The following is a 19,159-nucleotide window of genomic DNA, read 5'->3' on the forward strand; positions in this document are numbered from 1 at the left end:
TGGAAAGAGAAATAGAGGACATCCCTGCATCATCTGTGTCTTCAGTGAAAAATTGAATTCGTGAGGGCATTAGAGAGACCTGTACAATGACTTAATAGATTAAAGTCTCATTAGGGGGAGAAAAAATACTGGAAAACCTGAAGGAAAGCTGTATGTTTATTTTCATAAATAAGAATTTTATAACCAATGCATGCCAGCCATTTTACAATTCCTTGTAGCAACTGCAGTCATGGTCAGTTGGGGGAAGTTTCCAACGTCAATTTGCCAGAGAGTCTAAAGAGATTTAATTTTGGCAACCTAGATGCCTTCTTTGTCACTGAGGTTTGCTTTTTCACTCGTAGGGAACAACAAAGACACATGGGTCAACTGCACAAGAGGTACATTAATGTGCTTTCCTCAGTTATGGTACCCAAATCACACAAAATAACATATTTTCTTATTACATATCAAGAAGGCAAAATGTTTGTGTCTAACTGTTTTTGTTTCTCAAACACAAAGGGAAAAAACCAAAACTACTGTAATTCAATAGGATGAAAGCAGTGATTATCTCACAAACTAAAGCAGAATTTTAGCCAATCTCTTTATAAAATTGTAAATTCATTCCCATAGCTAGATCTACACAACTGTGCATAACGTGTGAAATTTATTCTCTGTTTTTAAAGATATCTTTACATATCATAACAAAAATTCTGGACCTGTGTTTCTCTAACACCATTTCATACAATAAAAAACAATGATTTTTTTTAAATAAACCTGAAATTTTTATCAACTAAACAACATGTATTGGAAATGTAAAGTTTTTTCTCTACATAGTGAAGTTTATTAGCCATGCCAAATAGAAACAGAAATATCTTTTAATGTGCTGAATTTACATGTGGTTTAAATCAAACAGTTTCTATTGTGTTTGTGAAAAATGTCATGCAAAGAATTAATACATGAAAAATTAGCAACACATCATAAACAAAGAATAAACCATCCAGACACATTTTAATTATATAAAACGCAGATCTATTTACTCAAAAGATACAGTAAACTTTTATATTTCAGAGTGAGGGCTGATATAGAAGTAAAAACCTAAATGCTCATTCTTTGATCAAAGCACAAATAATTTTCCTTACAAAGAGAAGCTCGAAACATAAATCATATAAAAATGATGAGCTCAATTTAATCTTTACTCAGAACATCAATAATCACCCATTATCATTGTACATATTAAGGATTTAAGGCACAAGAAAAACACTGAAGCAAAGAAACAGAATAGGTTTTCTCCAAATTTCTAAAATTGACTATAGTCATTCCCTCTTTCCATATGCCATAACATGTGACAATAACTCAAACATTCAATTGAACTATGTGGTTGAAGCTGATGAAACTACAGAGAATTCATTCTGCCCCATGCTTAGATTGAAGCTAAGTCTGTTGTTGGCTTAAGTCAATGGAGCTCCATTAGTTACTTCCTGATTTTACACATGCTTTATGGTTATCAAGACATTTTTAAATTCTTTTCTAATTCTCTATATCCTATTAGATGGTATACCTCTTCAAAAACAATATTTTTCTTCCTCATCAACATGTGGGGACACACTTTCATCCTCCATCCAAGTTACGTAGACTTCACAGTAGGAAATACACAAATTTCATGTGGTCAGAACAAAAATCAGACCAATCTACATACTTTGGATATTTTCTGAAAAGCAAAAATCTTACAGTATTTACAAAAATGATATTTAATAACAAAGAATCGCATATGCTCATCACCTCAGAAAAACATACTAACCTTTAAAAGAAAAAAATGGTTCCGTTCCAGGACATTACATTCACACAAGGAAACTAAAAAGCTTCCACACTGAACTTGAATATTAGATCCGCTAGGGGACTAATAAATCAGTCTTTTATCCTATTCATAGTGAACCTGGGTCCTTGGTACCAAAAAGAGTCCTCTCTACATTCATGTAAATCATACACACACATTCACAAAGAGTAATAATCTTTTGATAGAGCCTGTGTTGGTATAAAATATTTTGCACCTAAAATATTTGGTACTTAAGGCTGATGACAAAGAACTAAAGAACTATACTCTGTAGTTACTTCATTAAAACAAGATTATATATATATGTGTATTATACATATAGATTATATATATAATCTTCTCCTCCTAGAACAAATTTTTCATTAAAATGCTGGTAACTTCCTTATTTTGAGAAGAATTTTAAATCTCTTAAGGTCTTCGGGAACCAAGTTTTAAAGCACCATGAAATAATACATCATTTCTCAGCATCTCCTCTCCATGTGTTCTTATGCATTGCTTCTCTCAAAAGAGCCTTATTCTATTAATAACGCTGTGCCTGACGAGGCCTTTTCAATATTTTAAAGTGTGTGAGTGCATCTGTATACTTGTTTGCTATGCATATATGTAGATCTATATCTTCTCTTTCTGTTCAGATTGGCAACAGTTGAGACCTGATGCTTTCTGTTGAGCAATTAATGTACTTTTAAAAATTTGCTTTTGCTTCTTATTAAGCAAAAAATGAATGTATAGAGCTAATTCTTTAGGAGAATCAGTTAACAAGATAAAGAAGTCTTCCTGCTGTTCTGCAGCCACAATTTTACATACACAGATGTTTCTTAGGTGAATGAACTTCATCCTTTGTGGACAAGGTAGGTCGTTTAGTGAAATTTCCAAGGCTGTTGGTTTCTGAGCTGTCAGCTGGAAGAGTGAGCATGAATAATTTCACACGACTATAGCTTCACCATCGTGAGCCCCCAGAGTTATCTGACTGACTCTGAGCTACATGTATATGGGACGGCTCTGTCTTTACAGACCATAGTGGGAACACACACTCAGAATAAAACAGGAGGCATGAAAGTATCATTCTCTTCCTGTGAGTCTGGCATTCTAATATTCCCCAAAAAACATTAAAAAAAAAAGTCAATAAATAGTCATCCTATGGCCATCACTGCATGTTTTATAACTAGAAGTCCCATGGACACTCAATAGCTATTTTAATGGAAGCAAAGCCAGCTAAAATGCACTTAGCATGAAAATGACTTTAGTTAAAATCTTCTTTATTTGCTCTGCAAAATCCCTAATGTTCCAATTCAACTAACAAACCAGTTGTTTACAAATGGCTTAAAACTCAATTAAGTATACGAAAAGAGTTCCATAAAATCAGGACTATGAAATCAATGTACACAGCATCACAAAACACTAACACCTTAAAGCATTTTATTGGTTATCTCATCAAAGCTATGTGAGTTTTTCATGGTGCCCTCTCTCCACGAAACAAGACCTAAAGCCTGGCCAAGACCTCCTCTGCTCATTCACATAAGTGGGCTCTAAAGCTGTCAGGGAGTCTCACTTGATTTGTGGAGGCAGCCTGCCACAGAGGCCACCATTCCCACAGAGAAAATGTCCACATTTGGGAGGTGAATTAACTTTCATCCTTTATGTTAAAGTCATCTCCCAATGACATCCACAATTCTCATTCTCTGTGAATGATTTCTTCCTTGGTTAGATGACATATTTCATCCCTTATTTTTTAGTAACATATGTTTGCAAAGTGTTTTAAAGTGATTAGCTATTGTTCATCCCCCCAAGTTAGGTCACAATTATATCTTGTCAATTGATGATAAAATATGCACATAGAAGAGGAGAATTATATCTCCACTTTTCAATTTTTTGGTAAAGTTATTGTGGCTTATCACCTTCTTAAAGTATACTTAAAATGTCAAACTTTGTTTTTCATGTAAAATAATATTATGCATGCATTAGGATGACTCAAAAAGTTCCCGAAAACCTAAGCTTTATAATATAATGAAGAAAAGAACAGGAGCAAAGAGAATATTTTTATTTAAAAAGGAAAAGAGAGAGAAAGACTTCTCATTAAAGAAAAGAGAAAGAATCACCTTGATAATTAGTGATAATTGCTTCTAAATCCCTTATGTTTACAAACTATTTAAAATCATTAACTCCAGGCCCAGTGATAGTATGGGAATTTAACATTAAAAAACCAAGCAGTCTATTATCCTAATTGTCCCATTTGAACAAAATAAGCCTACTAGTAGAAAGCACAATCTAGATTTTATACTAGAAATATAGTACCCCATTTACAACTCATCCTCCCAGATTAAGACACACTTAGATCATGATCTCTTTCCAATACTGTCACTTTAGAATCTCTGCTTATATTTCGTATTTGTGGAAAACATTCAAATGGCTGCTGGGGAAGCCATATCTGTTTTCCACAGTATTAAGTGCTTTACAGAACTATTTTAATTCCAAATGCTTGGTTATGAAACCTGGAGGGGAAAAGAAATCTTTTAAACTTATGATTAATAATAAATTCTATGAAAGCACTAGAAGTTAAAACTTCAAATTTATAATTTCTACATAATTCGCAAAAATATTCTTTAATATGAGAAAAAATACATTATTTCTATATTAAAGGAAGAACTGGATCATCTCTTAAGAATTCAAAAAAACTAATACAATTATGTTTTTCTGCCTATATACCTCAAAAGGCAATTGTGAGTTAATTTAATCAGCCCACAAAATTGTGATCAGGAACTGGTTTCATTATGACAATCTTTAAACTTTTTCTACAACGTCTATTAGATGGCTTCTAATTATATAGAAAGGAATTTGCTTAAAAATCTCATGAACATAAACAAATTTTTTAACATTTTCAACAATGCCAAAACAAATATTTGCTGATATACCTAGGGGCGAAAACATGACAAGGCAGTCCTAATAGAAATAAGGCAAAAAGCAAGAGAAATTGAGCAGTAACAAACTTCACAGAGCCTACTTTTTCTGCACATATACCTAAAAAGGTAATTGTGAGTTAATTTAATCAGCCACAAAATTGTGATCAGGAACTGCTTTCTATTACACTGTCTTGCTTTTTTTTTAATTAAAAAAACTGCTTGGAGAGAATTCAATCTTTGGAATAGCCAATATTGGGTTTTCTAATATAATAACATGAAGGAGACGAGAGGGATATTATTGGTAAAGGTAGACTGGATGAGTGAAAATCCACAGGATATCAGAATTTGCAAACCATCCAGCCAGGCTCAGTAATATAATTGGGTGTTCCATTATAATTCCTTCCTGGAGGCGTGTCACTAAAGCCATGAGAATTAAAATCTGAAGCTCTTAAGGGAGCAGCATCACAGCATTAATCACTAATACACTGAATGAACACTCCCTCCTTCCAAAATGAATACCTTGCATTGTCTTTTTAATTCATTTAAGGTGGATTTTGACTAAGGAGGGAGAAAGAAGGGAATGTCAACAAGTCATGGAAACATTTCAATGTATTGCCATTTCCAAATTATCTCTGAAACTAAATTGCAATTTGTTTTTTCAAGAGTTTATTGCTTTAAAAAAATAGTACATGCTTTCCTATTATCATTTCTTTAAAATTCTATGCCTTCTTATATAAATGCTTTAGAATAAGCTGCCATGTAATAATCTTGCACCTAAATGTATAAGAAAGTATACAATAGGAGTGGATCCTATTTTTTTTCATCCTTTACAAAGACAAATGGTCAACTCTCTTCCAACGCGAACTCCCCTCTATACCTTTTACTTAATTTTTCTAAATGACTTTTAAAACCACATTCCATTTAACAAAGTCACTCTCCTTTAGTCGCTATTCAAAGTTACCTAGTCTTTCCTTTAAGCCTCTAATTTTAAAATTCAGTAGGTAGTCTTCAACCATATTGTCACATTATGTTCAGCAATAACTACATACTTATTATTCAAGTATTATAACCCTTCATTTTTCTTATAATCAATACACTCTCTTTTTAAAAAATCATCTATGCTACGACAGCATAGTCCTTGTTTTGTTCGTTGTTATCATTTTCTTGCGGACTAGTGATTTTTACTTCTGGTCTTGGTGGTCCTTGAGGGTCTAAGTCAACCTGAGGGAAATAGATCAAAACAAAGATATTTGGCTCTTTAGGTACAAAGGTAATACAATTCACAAGGAAAAATATTACTCACTATTCCCCTTAATCATATAAATATTCAACTAAAAACAGTTCCTTGGGTTCGCGTTGATTTTAGCATACCATCCCCCAGTGGACACGCCATTCTCAACACCTTGCTTGTACAGAAGCCCTTTCTGGAACATAATCTGCTCTGTGCTTTAAGGGCATAGACTCATTTCTTGTGCTGCAGGGTTTACTTTTTTCCATTTTGCTTTGAGCTTTTCTTTTCAACAGCATATTTATACTTTTCACGTTAGCATTTTCAGAGAAAAGGGAAAAGAAAAATGCAGCATTTCCACTCTCATGTCACATTCATCCAGCCCCATACCAGATGTTCTTCTGTTAGTTTTCTACTAGAATTCCCAAATTCTTTGTGAATATGATTCCAAGGACCATCAACTACCAAGTAGGTAAGAGCACGACAGAAAATCAAAACACTGAGGCAGCATTTCTCCAACAGCAACCGTTGTCCCTGCCACTTGCACTTCTCATATGTTATTAACAATGTTGTCTCATTTACAATTTGTCCTTCCCCCACTAGACTGACAACTAAGGGGGTGAGATTAGAATTAGCTTGTCTTCAAACTCAGCTCCATGGAATCCTGGAGGCTCCACAGCCCCCACAAGGGGTACTAGTGTCGGGACAACAGGACTAGCTCCAGGTCCCCATACCCTACAGGCCACGATTTATGCTCTAAAAAAGAGAAAGAAGATTACTGGGACTATCTCTTATTTCACATTGTTATCTTGTGATGTGTCTCAAATAGTATCTCGAATATAGTACAAGCTCAATAAATGTCAATTGACTGCTGTGTATTTGTCACGTATTTCCTGCTGTTTTCCTACAATCATATCACACTTTGCCTAAGAACTTTTACACGGAACAAAATGTTATATGGGAAAACTGAATTTTTAGCCATTTTTTTCCTACTTTCTTTCTCCCCAAATCCCCCCAGTATAGTTGTATATTTTAGTTGTGGGTCCTTCTACTTGTGGCATGTGGGACGGCGCCTCAGCATGGCATGATGCCATGTCCGCGCCCAGGATCTGAACCGGCGAATCCCTGGGCCACCAAAGTGGAGCGCAAGAACTTAACCACTCGGCCACGGGGCCGGCCCCTTTTAGTCATTTTATAAGTAAAGAATCCTTTTGAAAAAGTTAATTCTTACTGTATAACTTATAATTCATATAAACCTGGTTTTTCACATATTTGGTATGCTTAAAATGTACCTATGCTAATAATACTTTAGGGAGAATGAAAACAAAATATATTATCATTATAAGAGAAATGAGTCAAATAAGACTAAATCTCTTTGTGGGTAATGCTCTGCCTTGGCACGTGAACAGTCCTTAAAATCCCTAACTAGTCACATATTGGGCCTGTGTTCATCTGAACTCCCAAGAACTGAGATTCGTTCTCAGTTCACACCATGAACACCTGTACTTCAGATTATATAACCTTGAACTTGACTGTGCCCAATTCCTACGAAAGGCCTATTTTTAGAAGTTAAATTTACGGACTGGAAGGATAGGCCATCCACTCATTTCTGTAAAATCCATTTAGGTTATAACACTGAATTAAGCCAAACCTGGAAAAAGGCACACTTGATCTTACCATCTAGGTCCCACATAGAATTTACACTTTGATTTTGTGCTGTAAACTTTCACCAAAGGCCACTATATCAAAGAGCTGCTTCACGAAACTGACTATTGCAGCTGCCATATAAATGACACTGAGGACATTGTCCTCTACATTATTGTGCTTCCTATATGATGCCCCTGGACAAGAGATTTTGCTTCCTTTGAGAAACTTTTTTTTTTTTTTGCGTTCCTTGAGAAATTCATTTTGTTTCCATATTGAGGGAAAAGTAATCATGTAATTGACTGAATTCTTTTTTATTTTAGCTCCAAACAACTTCAGGAGACAAATTTTAGCTAAATTTTAATAACTATGTAGAACTGCACATAGGGAATTTCTTATAGAATAGGGCTGTGATTACTTCATCTTGAGAAAAGATGAAACGAGGGACATGTTGAGTGTTTTCATTCAGATGTTACGAATGTTTTTGTATAAGCCATACAGTGGATTACAGGTCACTTTGTACTGGCTATTGAAACCTGGCCACAAGAACCCCTTATGTATTTTGCATTTACCATTACTAAATCTAGTCTCCCTAAGCAAGATAAAACAGATGAATCAATAATAAATAATCAAGAAGACCCCATTCATCATATTGGGTATGAGGAATGAATAGACCAAGGCCCACTTCAGAGGTTACAGCCTGGAGGGAGGTGGGCCCTGATCTGATGGCGAGACAGGAAGGAAGAGCACAAGCAGATGGCGAGAATGCTGTGGATTACGTCCTGCCTCTTATACTGTGAGACTCAACCTGAGTCTGTTCAAGGGCATGTAACACTTTATCCTGTGGAACTTCATCTGTCCTATGGAAGAGTGCCAGGACTTGAGAACATCCTGCTCTAAGGCCAGTGATGGGGAAATAAGGTAGAAAGGAGGCTTCACCACATACTTCTTTACCTTCTCTGTATAATAAATAAAAGTACATATTATTAAGTGCCTCATGTATTGAGTGCTTAATTCAATTAATCCATTTGAAGAGGATTATGCAAACTAAACTTTACTATTTCCAGAGAGCAAAGAAGTCATTCATAACAGAGAAGATGTTCTTTATAGCATGACTAAGTCTCACCGGTCTTAATATTCTTTTCTGGTTTGTATCTTCCCTGATCTTAAATTATTTGTATTTGTTATTTGTATCTCTTTCTTTTGCTACATATGTTCTTAGGAGCCTCTGTAAATTTTTTGTAGAATGAGGTAGATGGATGGATGGATGGATGGATAGATGATGGATAGCTGGGTGGATAGATGGATGGCTGATAGACAGACAGACATATGGTGTGTCAGACAGGAGGATGACAGTACTTGTTAACTGATTGAAATAATATAGTCAACTATATGGTATTGGATCCTTCCCTGCTCACCTATAAGTGGCTTTAAGGCAAGTCCTAAGTGCTTGAATAATTCCTTGAGTGCATGTGCATGCACACACACACACACACATTCAGGCATGCACACAAGTAAGTAAAAGCAATAGAAATACCTCATCTTGTCCATCACCAGCTCCTTGAGACTTTATTTCCTCGTCCACTGCCTCTTGAAGTTCATTATTAACCTGATCCAGTTCCTCGCCATTTTCTTCATCAGTGCCTCCATTAACACGGGCGGGACCTGCCTGCTCCTCCCCGAGATCCAGGATCTCCTCCACTTGCTCAGGGGCATCTGAAGCCTCCCCGCCTCCTTCCTCTTCAACCTCACCATTCACTCCTGAAAAGTCTTCTTTCTGTTCTGCATCCTTGTTTTCCTTCTCTCCGTCTTCTTCCTCATCTACCATTTCTGCTGGCCTCTAATGGATCAGAAGGAATAATGGATGAAAATTAGAATTGTAACAGAGATTTTTCCATTGCATACTATGATAACGTAATAATTTCTTATTACAGTCAAGTAAAACTGCCTTACATTTGCATGGTACTTGACAGTACGTAATGTGCTAACCTTTACTGAGTATCTACTGAATGTCACTCTTCACAAGTATTTTCTCGTTTAATCCTCACAATAATCCTGTAAGGTTGGGATTATTTCCATTTTACAGGTGAGAAAACTAAGGTACAGAGAGACCAAATATCTAGGCCACTGTTTATAAGCGGAAGAGTCAGAATTAGAGCAAAGCAAGTGACTCCAGAACCAATGCTCTTAACACCACGGCAGATAGAAAACTAAACTGCAGGGTCCTTGGCCAACATCTAGCCGAGTGTCTGGCCCAGAGGAGGAAGTAAAAAAAGTCTGTGGAGAGATTATCATCCTCATCACTAGTGCCTGGCGTGTATTTATATCTCTAAATACAAAAAAGGGCAATGGTGATGGCACGAGGATGTAAACCCAGGTTTTCTAACACCAAATGTAGACAGCTTTCCACACAACTGTCTAAGAGAGCTGACATATATCTCTAAATACAAAGATGGATCATCGGGCAGATCCAAGACCAAAAAACTATGCGTCCTTTCTACAAAAATAATAAATGTTCAAGTATTTTTATAAACTTTAGGCATTTTTACTGTTATTTAGATACATGTAAATCTGCTCTAAATGAGAGCCAGAGGCCAAGTTCTCACAGGAGAGAGAAAGACCCAGCTTCAGGGCCTGGCCTGGCACTCACTCACCGTTCCCTAACTTCTGTGAGTTTCAGATTCCTCACTAGTAAAATGGGAATATAACAAAACCTCCAGTGAATTAAATGAGATAAATTATATACAGTGCCTAGTACAGTACCTGGCCCATCACAGATCCTAAAACAACATTAAAATCCCTTCCCATTTGTTATGATACATTCTTTCCTGGTGCTATCGTATTTCACCATTGCCCCTGGTAAAAAAATAGTGTTCTATGTTAGGACCCAGACCTGCCCCTTTCTAGCTGTCTGACTATGGACGGGTCACTTAACTTTCCGGCTTCTGTAAAATGAGGGTTTGAGACACAATTAACCTTGACTTTCCTTCCAGCTCTGCGAGTCCATTCTCCTCCAACTTCCCGAAATACCTGTTATTGGACAGTTCCTGGTCTTCTTATAGAAGCTAACATAAGGCTCTCAGTTTCAGAAGGAAAGAAGGAAGGAAAGGAAGAGAAGCAGACTAGAAGTTCAGGAGAAAATGCCACGCAACTTTATTTTGAAGAGGAAAGAGTTGGAACCGTGAATTCTTCTATTCTGTCAAAAATAAAGTCTCAAATTTGATTACGTGATATCAAAGATGCACTGTAAAAAAATGAAGGGAAAAACCGGTTGTTCTTAAGATAGTTCAAAAAACAGTTTGTCATATGCAGATTAAATAACAGCACAGTGAGGCTTTCAAATTCCTCTTTCAAATTTCCACTCAGACGCTTGTTAAACAGTGTGGGCCCTAGGGATCCCTCAGCCTGCTGCCCAGGGGAAGGCCCTTAGGGAGGCCAAGTGCTGGACAGAAACGGAGGGTGGGACAGAGGAAATCTGATAAAAGAAATGGAAAGAGATTTATGAAGTGTAACCCACAGTGCTTGGTAAGGATTTCCAGTTTTTATGGATAAGACCTAAATGAATAATCGTGAGAAAAACCTCCAATTTCCAAAAGAGAAAACAGTATGCTCCCATCTCGACACCCTTGTCCCATCGTCTCTCTAGAGAAGAAACATGGCAAAGCATTGAGGCAGACGCAGTTGAAGTGATGAGCAGAGGAGAGCCGGAGAGGGAACGAGTGGGCATTGTTACTACGAAAACAGAGCAAAGGAAATATTCTGGGCTGCTGATGATGTTTGTGCATCACTGAAGAGCAAGGGCTTGTAGAGGGCGCAGGAAAGGAGCCAGCACCAGGAATTCCGGGGCTTCCTCAGTAAGACACCAAGACAGAGGGGACTCCAGATGGGGCAGAGCTAGAATAAGGAGCCAACTCAGAGAAACACCATGAGTGGCTCCCCACTAACATGTCAGAAGAGGCCAAGAAAAGGCCCAGGGGCCTCTGGCCCAGAAACAGCAAGTTCCCCTCCTGATAACCCTGAGGGATTTGGGGGGATACTCACTGTGGGCTCTGAGAGACATCTGGAGGGCTCTCAGTCATCAGAACTTGAGCAAAAGGGCCTGGAGCACCTGTTTGTGCTGAGCAGTACCCTAGACTCTGGGTATTCAGAGCCAAAGGTGACCGTCTCTACATCACACAACTCAGAGCAGTGCAGTGACAATCACACTATAATATATACAGGGCATGAGGAGAGGAGCAGTAAGAGCACGTGTCAGGAAAGGGACACTCAACATGCTACCTGCTGCCAGGTCCCACATGTTCTTGTCACTGAGACTTCTAAAATACTGCGTGAACAGTGTTTGTGGGTGGAGAGCAACAGATGAGAAGCAAAGACATTGAGCACCTAGGACCCATGGTGCCCAACATCATGCTCAGTGCTTACACATTCATCATTTCATGGAAATCCTCACAGTAACCCTACAACTACGCTTCTTATACCCATTATACAAATAAGGAAACTGAGAAATCACTCAAGACTTCCAACATCACACAAAGGGGAACAAGCAGGGCTGGGATTTGAACCCAAGGCGATTTTGTGCCAAAGTCCTGGTATTCTTCCTTAAAGAAATAACACAACAAGTTGCTACTTCACCTATTTGCTACTGCAAGCATACTCAAGTGTACTTTCAATGGCCAGAAGACGTGACACCTGTAGTAGGCAACACTACTTTTACTGTTTAAAGAATTAGCGACCTGAGAACAAAAGATTTCTGCATGTCTCTTAAAGACTTTTGGTGTGATCCAGGGAGAGACCATGATAAAGATTGCTAGGCAGAGTACCTGAAGTAATACCTAACAAAAACCCAGAAATACTATAGCCCTAATGGCCAATACGAGCAGATTTCTATTCAAATTATCTGTAGAATTGGATAATTATGTATCGCTCTCCTAGAAATTGTTGTACTCCTTACTCTACTTAAACTTGCCCTATTCAGAGCAACTTTTGGTTTTGGCATTACAGAGAAGTTCCATAGCATTTCTTAATTTAAAAAAATAATAATAATAACAGAGAAAACATAATTTAGTGTAATCACTTCGGAACATAGATACATTCCTTGCCTCTCTGAGAATATATTACAGAGCTTGCTAAAATCTATTAAGGCAACCACTTCTGTCTAAATGTGGGAAAGTCTATTTTTCTTTCCTGACATCTCGATTTCCACCTTAAAGTTGCAAAATGACTGTGTGCTGGTTTTTAGTTTTGTATTTCTCATCTCACCCCTTTCTTCACTCTCAATTCTCAAACACAAATACATTTTTTTCTCCTTTTAATGCAAAGGGCTATTATATACTCTAATCTCTTTTTCAGGAAGGAGACACTCAGCCCTAAATTCAGGGTCTGTTCTCCTCACTATTATTAACACCACTACTAACAAGCAGGATTATGCTTTCATCCCATTATTTCTATTAGACTTTTCCAGCACAGCTATTTTCATAGTCATCAAATAAAGCCACATCTGGTTGGCTCAACTTTAAGAAATGGAAGATTACAGTGCTGAAATACCAATTTGATCAATTTAAATAAGATGGTAACATTAGTTAAAAGGCTTATAATCCTTTAAAATATCCTGAGTGTAGAACAAAATTTATTATTACTACGACACTACAATTCAGGGCCAAAAAAAAAAAAATGCTGCTATGACAGATCTGTAATGAATAAATGAAAAGCAATGTGCTTTTTGGTGTAATCTCCTTTGAAGCAGGCATTAAATTATTAAAGATGTTTCCAGTGTATACATCAATCAAATTATCCCTAGAAGGAACACTGGGTTTTACACCCATACACACGCACAAAGATAAAATCTATACCATCGTGAGGGCCTGCAAAGAAACAAGAGTGGTCCTCTACAAGAGGTGGGTGTCCATCGTGAGAGGGAGTTATTCTTTAGGATAAAAAGAAATACAAGGGCAACGTGAGCAAGTTACACACTTCATGAATCCCCTTCCCTCCTCCTCTTGCTATAGAAAAGCTATGGAACAGGAATTGGTACCCCTCACATAACTCAGAACTGACATCTAGCCCTGGCAGAGGGGCTTTCATGAAGGAGGAGTTACTTAGGTGGATGGGAGGCCCTCCTGTTAGGAGGCCATGGGCAGGACCACGGCCTCCATCATCTCACAGCTAGAACAGCTCTGCCCTGGGAGTTAGGCCATGAGTCAAAGAGCTACATGCAAAGCCCAACGCAGAAGGTTGCATGTCATGTGATTCCACTTACATGAAACATTCAGAATGGGTAGATCTATAAAGTGGAAACCAGATTCGTGGTTGCCAGGGTTGGGGAGAAGGCAGAATGGGAAATGACTGCTTAGTAGGTATGAGGAGGTTTCCTTCTGGGCAGATGAAAATGTCTTAGAACTAGATAGAGGTGATAGTTGAATAACACAGTGAATGTCATAAATGGCACAGAATTGTTTATTTTAAAATGGTGAATGGTTAATTTTATGTTATGAGACTAGTACTTCAATTTTTTCAAAAAAGCTATATGCTGGAACTCTTGATCACGAGGTAGAGCCATGTGGCCACCTCTCTGTGTCTGGTAAGTCACCCATTTAACGCACCACTTAATCAGGGTCCAACCTCCAGTTACTTTATTATTACACAATTTATTACACAATTTGTCTCTTGCTTTATTACACAATTTGTCTGTTGGTAGCCCCCTCCCTTGTCTCAGGTATAAAAAGCTTCCCTTCACAAAATATCTGGTGATTCTTGGTAGGAGATGGTGTCAAACGAAAGAGAAAAGTGAATGAGTGAACTAACAAATAGATCTGAGAATAGTAGTTTACTGGAATTAAAATATAGAAAGTGCTAGGGGCTGGCCCCGTGGCCGAGTGGTTGAGTTCTCACAGTCCGGGGCAGGCAGCCCAGTGTTTTGTTGGTTCGAATCCTGGGCACGGACATGGCACTGCTCATCAAACCACGCTGAGGCAGCATCCCACACGCCACAACTAGCAGGACCCCCAGTGAAGAATATACAACCATGTACTTGGGGGCTTTGGGGAGAAAAAAGGAAAAATAAAATAAAATCTTTAAAAAAATATACAGAAGGTGCTAGAAAAATAGTTATTAGATAGCTACACTTTACTTTAATATGTTTCTACTCCCCCCTCAAAAAACAAGTTGCAACTATTTAATTTCCTCAAAATCCTCAAGTAGTTCTCAGCCTCCGCCCATTGAGTTGGACGTGCCTGATTGTCCAGCTAAGTGGGAACAGTCACAGCTGGCCAGACACCAGTGTTAGCTTATTGAGGAAGAGATGTCACATGCACAGCAGCCTATGTCCCACCCCCACCTCAAAGAACCTGACAAAGATCCTGATAATGTTAATAATTTAGATAAAGAAAAATAGACACAGTGGCTAAAAGGGAGTTGGGGAGTGTGGGGAGAAAGGAACTGGGACACCAAAGGAAAAGGTAAGAGTAAGAAATTGCAAATTCAACTTGAGGAGTGAGGAAGGGGGAAGAGAAACAGGAAGGAAACTCTTTTTCCAGGGTCCAAACACACTGTCCATTGTACAGTAAAGGGAAGCAAATTCCGCACATGACTTTGCCTCCTCTCCCTGCAGAAGCCAAATCTCATGTGATCCCACGAGACTGTTTTCATAGCTGAGGAATATCAGTGGGGGATCCCGGGACAAGACTTATGTCTGCTGGTGTTTTCTGCAACGGTGACATCAACTGGCAATGTAAAATATATACTACGCAGGATGAGCCCCTGTGGCCTGGTGGAAAGGCAGAGGTCACACTATAGCTTCAGGTCAGTGAATTCACCTCACCTGGCCTCAGAGCCCCCTTTGGAATTTGAGGATGATAATAATGACCTCACAGGATTGTAGTATGGACCAAATGAGATCATACACACAAAAGACCGTTGTAAACTGAACAAGCTATATATGTTTATTATTGGTATCACTCCATTTTTCTTGCCATTGAATGGAAGGAACTGAGAGGTTGTCTGATGAAATCTTACAGTACAGGATTGACACTACTGAAATTGTATTCTAGTGGGCCACTTAGAGCAGTGTCTCTTTTAAATCTCATGAAAACAAACAAACAAAAGATGATGTCAACCCATTTAACGATTGTCTTGCCTTTACCAGTTAATACAGTTAAAATGCAGGCTGATGTTCAACTTCTGGTCCACTGAGACTGTTAGGTGTGATTTACATAAACTAATCATCCTTGCTCTTAGTTATGTTTATTCTTCGCTTCTGAGTTCCCTGGCATGCAATTTTGACAACTAATTTACCATTCAATAGCTCTTTTTGTTTCTGAACTGCTATCCACTCTCAAAAGTGATACAAATTGCCAGCAAGAGCTACTAAACAAGGATGATTTCCTAAATTAGTATACGTGCTTAGGTAACAATACATCACTTTGTCTTTAGTAGGGATGACAGGTTGGCAGCAGCCAGTTAGGGGGATATTAATGCCAGACGTTATTCTTCTCAAAGCACTTTCACACATATTTTCTCATTTCATCTTCCCAAGCAGGAGGGCAGGTGTGAATATCCCCACTGTACAGAGTGGGATGCTGAGACCGAGGGAAAGTCACACAACTTGCGAAGGGTTACGTGACCAGTGGTGACAACATCTTTAATCTTCATCATAAAAAAAATTAAAAAACAAAAGTTCCAATGGAAGCACAGTGGTCTTGATAGTTTATAAACTGGTCCCCATGGTAACCAGACACCTAGTTAAGCCCCACCCCTAATATATGACTAATGGACTAATGAGGCAGAGGGACTGGCTAGGCTGAGCTAGGTTCCATGTCTCTGCTTCTCCCCTCTCTACTCATCGCTGATCATCTTTCTTACAGATGTAGACTTTAAAAATGACTCTACTCGGGGCTGGCCCCGTGGCCTAGTGGTTAAGTTCGCACGCTCCGCTGCAGGCGGCCCAGTGTTTCGTTGGTTCGAATCCTGGGTGCGGACATGGCACTGCTCATCAAACCACGCTGAGGTAGCGTCCCACATGCCACAACTAGAAGGACTCACAACGAAGAATATACAACTATGTACTGGGGGGCTTTGGGGAGAAAAAGGAAAAAATAAAATCTTTAAAAAAAAAAATGACTCTACTCCCTGAATATGAATTTTTGATCTATTAGGCAGCATCAAATCAGAGACAAACCCAATTTTCTCACTGTTTGGGAGCTGAATTGTGTCCCCTCAAAATTTATATGTTGAAGTCCTAACTCTCAATATCTCAGAATGTGACTGTGTTTGGAGACAAGGTCTTTAAAGAGATAATTAAGTTAAAATAAGGTCCTCAGGATGGGCCCTAATCCACTATGACTGATGGCCTTATAAGAAGAGATTAAGACACAGACATGTATAGAGTACAGACTATGTGATGACGCAAGAAGTCGGTCACCTATAAGCTAAGAGAAAGAGCTCAGAAGACACCAACTCTGCTGACACCTCGATCTCAGACTTCTAGCCTCCAGAACTATGAGAGAACAAGTTTCTATGTTTAAGCCCCTGAGCCTGTGGTACTTTGCTATGGCAGCTGAGCAGACTAATACACTCACCAAGTACTACCTTACCTCCCTTTCCCTCCCCACCCCTAACACATTCATACTCATATTCATAATCATATTCATATTCTTTCTTCCGTCTCCCTCTTTCTCTCTTCCCTCCTATTTCCTTAAAAAGTCCTTCAGCACAAACTAGGGAAGTCATGTTCCTCATAAAAGGCAGAGGGCTGGCTGGATCTGGCAAAGTAGGAAGGCCAAACCCAGTCCTTCCCAGACGGAAGTATTAGGGGGAGGGGCATGGAGCGGGAGTGTCCTTTATGGAAGAAGCCGAAAAACAGCTCTGGCCTGCTCCCCCTGCACCATACCGTAATTCATCCTGTTCCTTCTACTTTTACCCAGAATGCTTTCCTTCCCCTTTGTTAGACCCACATTCCCTCGAAGCTTTTCTGGATCCCTCAGGCAATTATCACTCCTTATCTGTGCCGTCATAATACCTGTCAAATTCCTTTAGTACACTCAAATCACAGTGTGCAGTTATTCTCTATTTATGTGTGGTATGAAAATAGTGAACATGAATTGCTATCTAGGAGATGCCTCAAATGATGTTTGAAATGATTATGGAATAACGGTGAAATATCAGCCTTGGCTCTATGGAGGCCCTTTGGAAGTTTCTAGAAGCAAAGGTTCTTTCTTATCCATCTTTGTGTCTATCACCACATTTACCACAGTATTGTACTTGTCGTTGAATTAAACACAAATGTGCCTCACACAGATAAAAGCCAGCATAATACATGCCTTTAGGAAAGAACAGATGGTGATGACAAGGCTTACGTTTACTGGGCACTCTCCAGGTACCTGGTACTATACTTTATGCACCTCACATGTAAAATCATATTTAAACTAATATCACAACAACTATTTGAAGAAAATAGTATTATTTTCCCAATTTGCAGATAAAGAAACGGAAGCATAAGGAGTTAGGTAAACTTGTCCAAAATCCCACAGATAGTGACAGAGGGATATGAACTTATTTTTGACCACTGGATTCTAATAACTAATTCCCCAAAATAATGGATAGAGCAATATCCCAAACTCAACAAACGTTCAATAGTTACTGTCAGCCTAGTGTCTTCTAAGCCAGCACTTCTCCATCACCTGGGGGTTAAATGCAGATCCTGAAATATTGGCTGAGGACCTGCATTTGGAACAGCTCTTGGGTGCTGCTGATGCTGCTGGCCCCCAAATGGACACTGTGCGTGGTAAGGCTCTAAACCACAAATAACATGATATGATCATAAATACTCCACTTCCAAAAAGCATTTTTTGTGAAAATTTCTAATTGTAATAATGCCTTGAAATAATGCCTCTTTAAATGAAGGTTGCATTTTTATCTTAAAAGTATCAATTTTATTGAAAGCCAGGAGGAAACAGGATTGACTGGTGACAGAATGATGTCTGGCCAGAAAGACAGCTCTACAAGATTTATTCTAATTACATCACCATGCCACTGTTTACTGAGTCATGTTATAAAAAAGAAACACATCATTGCAAAGGCAATAAATCAGGAAGGTATTTTTACCTATGCTTAGTCTTCTCCTCTGACATTTACATCAAATTTTAGTCAATTTGTGACTAAAATTTTAAGAGAACTGGTTTTCAGGAAGAAATTGTTTGTCCAAAGAGTACATCCGTCCTGAAATTTCAGGAGTAGTTCACACCCGTGAGTAATTGTGTAATACTATATTCTGTATAAAGTACAATTCTTATGTTTCACTGGAGTCAATAGAGAGTATTCATTATACTCTATCCTATATACTCACTAAACTGATGTACATAATGGTACATCAATGATCGCAGAAGTCATTTCAATCATTCCAGCCTCACAGCCCCTCTGACATCAAGAACATTGAGTGCAGATAGATTAACAGACATATTAGACATATATGTACAATTACAGATAATATGTACCCTTAAACATAGAGGTTTTTATAAGAAAGTCAAGACTTCTACCTTTTAAAAAGCATATTATTTATCATAGGCAAATGCTTTTAATATTTTTATT

General features: G+C 38.3%; 1 protein-coding gene across 2 annotated transcripts in view; it reads right to left on the reverse strand.

Annotated features, from left to right (window-relative positions):
- Positions 1-566: 566 nt before the first annotated feature.
- The window catches only part of DCDC2 (doublecortin domain containing 2), a 175,181-nt gene continuing 156,588 nt past the window's right edge, over positions 567-19,159 (reverse strand). For both annotated transcript variants that reach the window (XM_001495171.5, XM_023624520.2), the window contains exons 10-11: positions 9,117-9,419; positions 567-5,928 (exon numbers count right to left, since the gene is read on the reverse strand). In XM_001495171.5, coding sequence (XP_001495221.1) covers positions 5,824-5,928; positions 9,117-9,419 — 408 coding nt within the window. In that variant the 3' untranslated portion in view covers positions 567-5,823. The remainder of the gene's footprint in view (positions 5,929-9,116; positions 9,420-19,159) is intronic.

Source organism: Equus caballus, chromosome 20 (assembly GCF_041296265.1).
Source record: "Equus caballus isolate H_3958 breed thoroughbred chromosome 20, TB-T2T, whole genome shotgun sequence".
Lineage (NCBI taxonomy): Eukaryota > Metazoa > Chordata > Mammalia > Perissodactyla > Equidae > Equus > Equus caballus.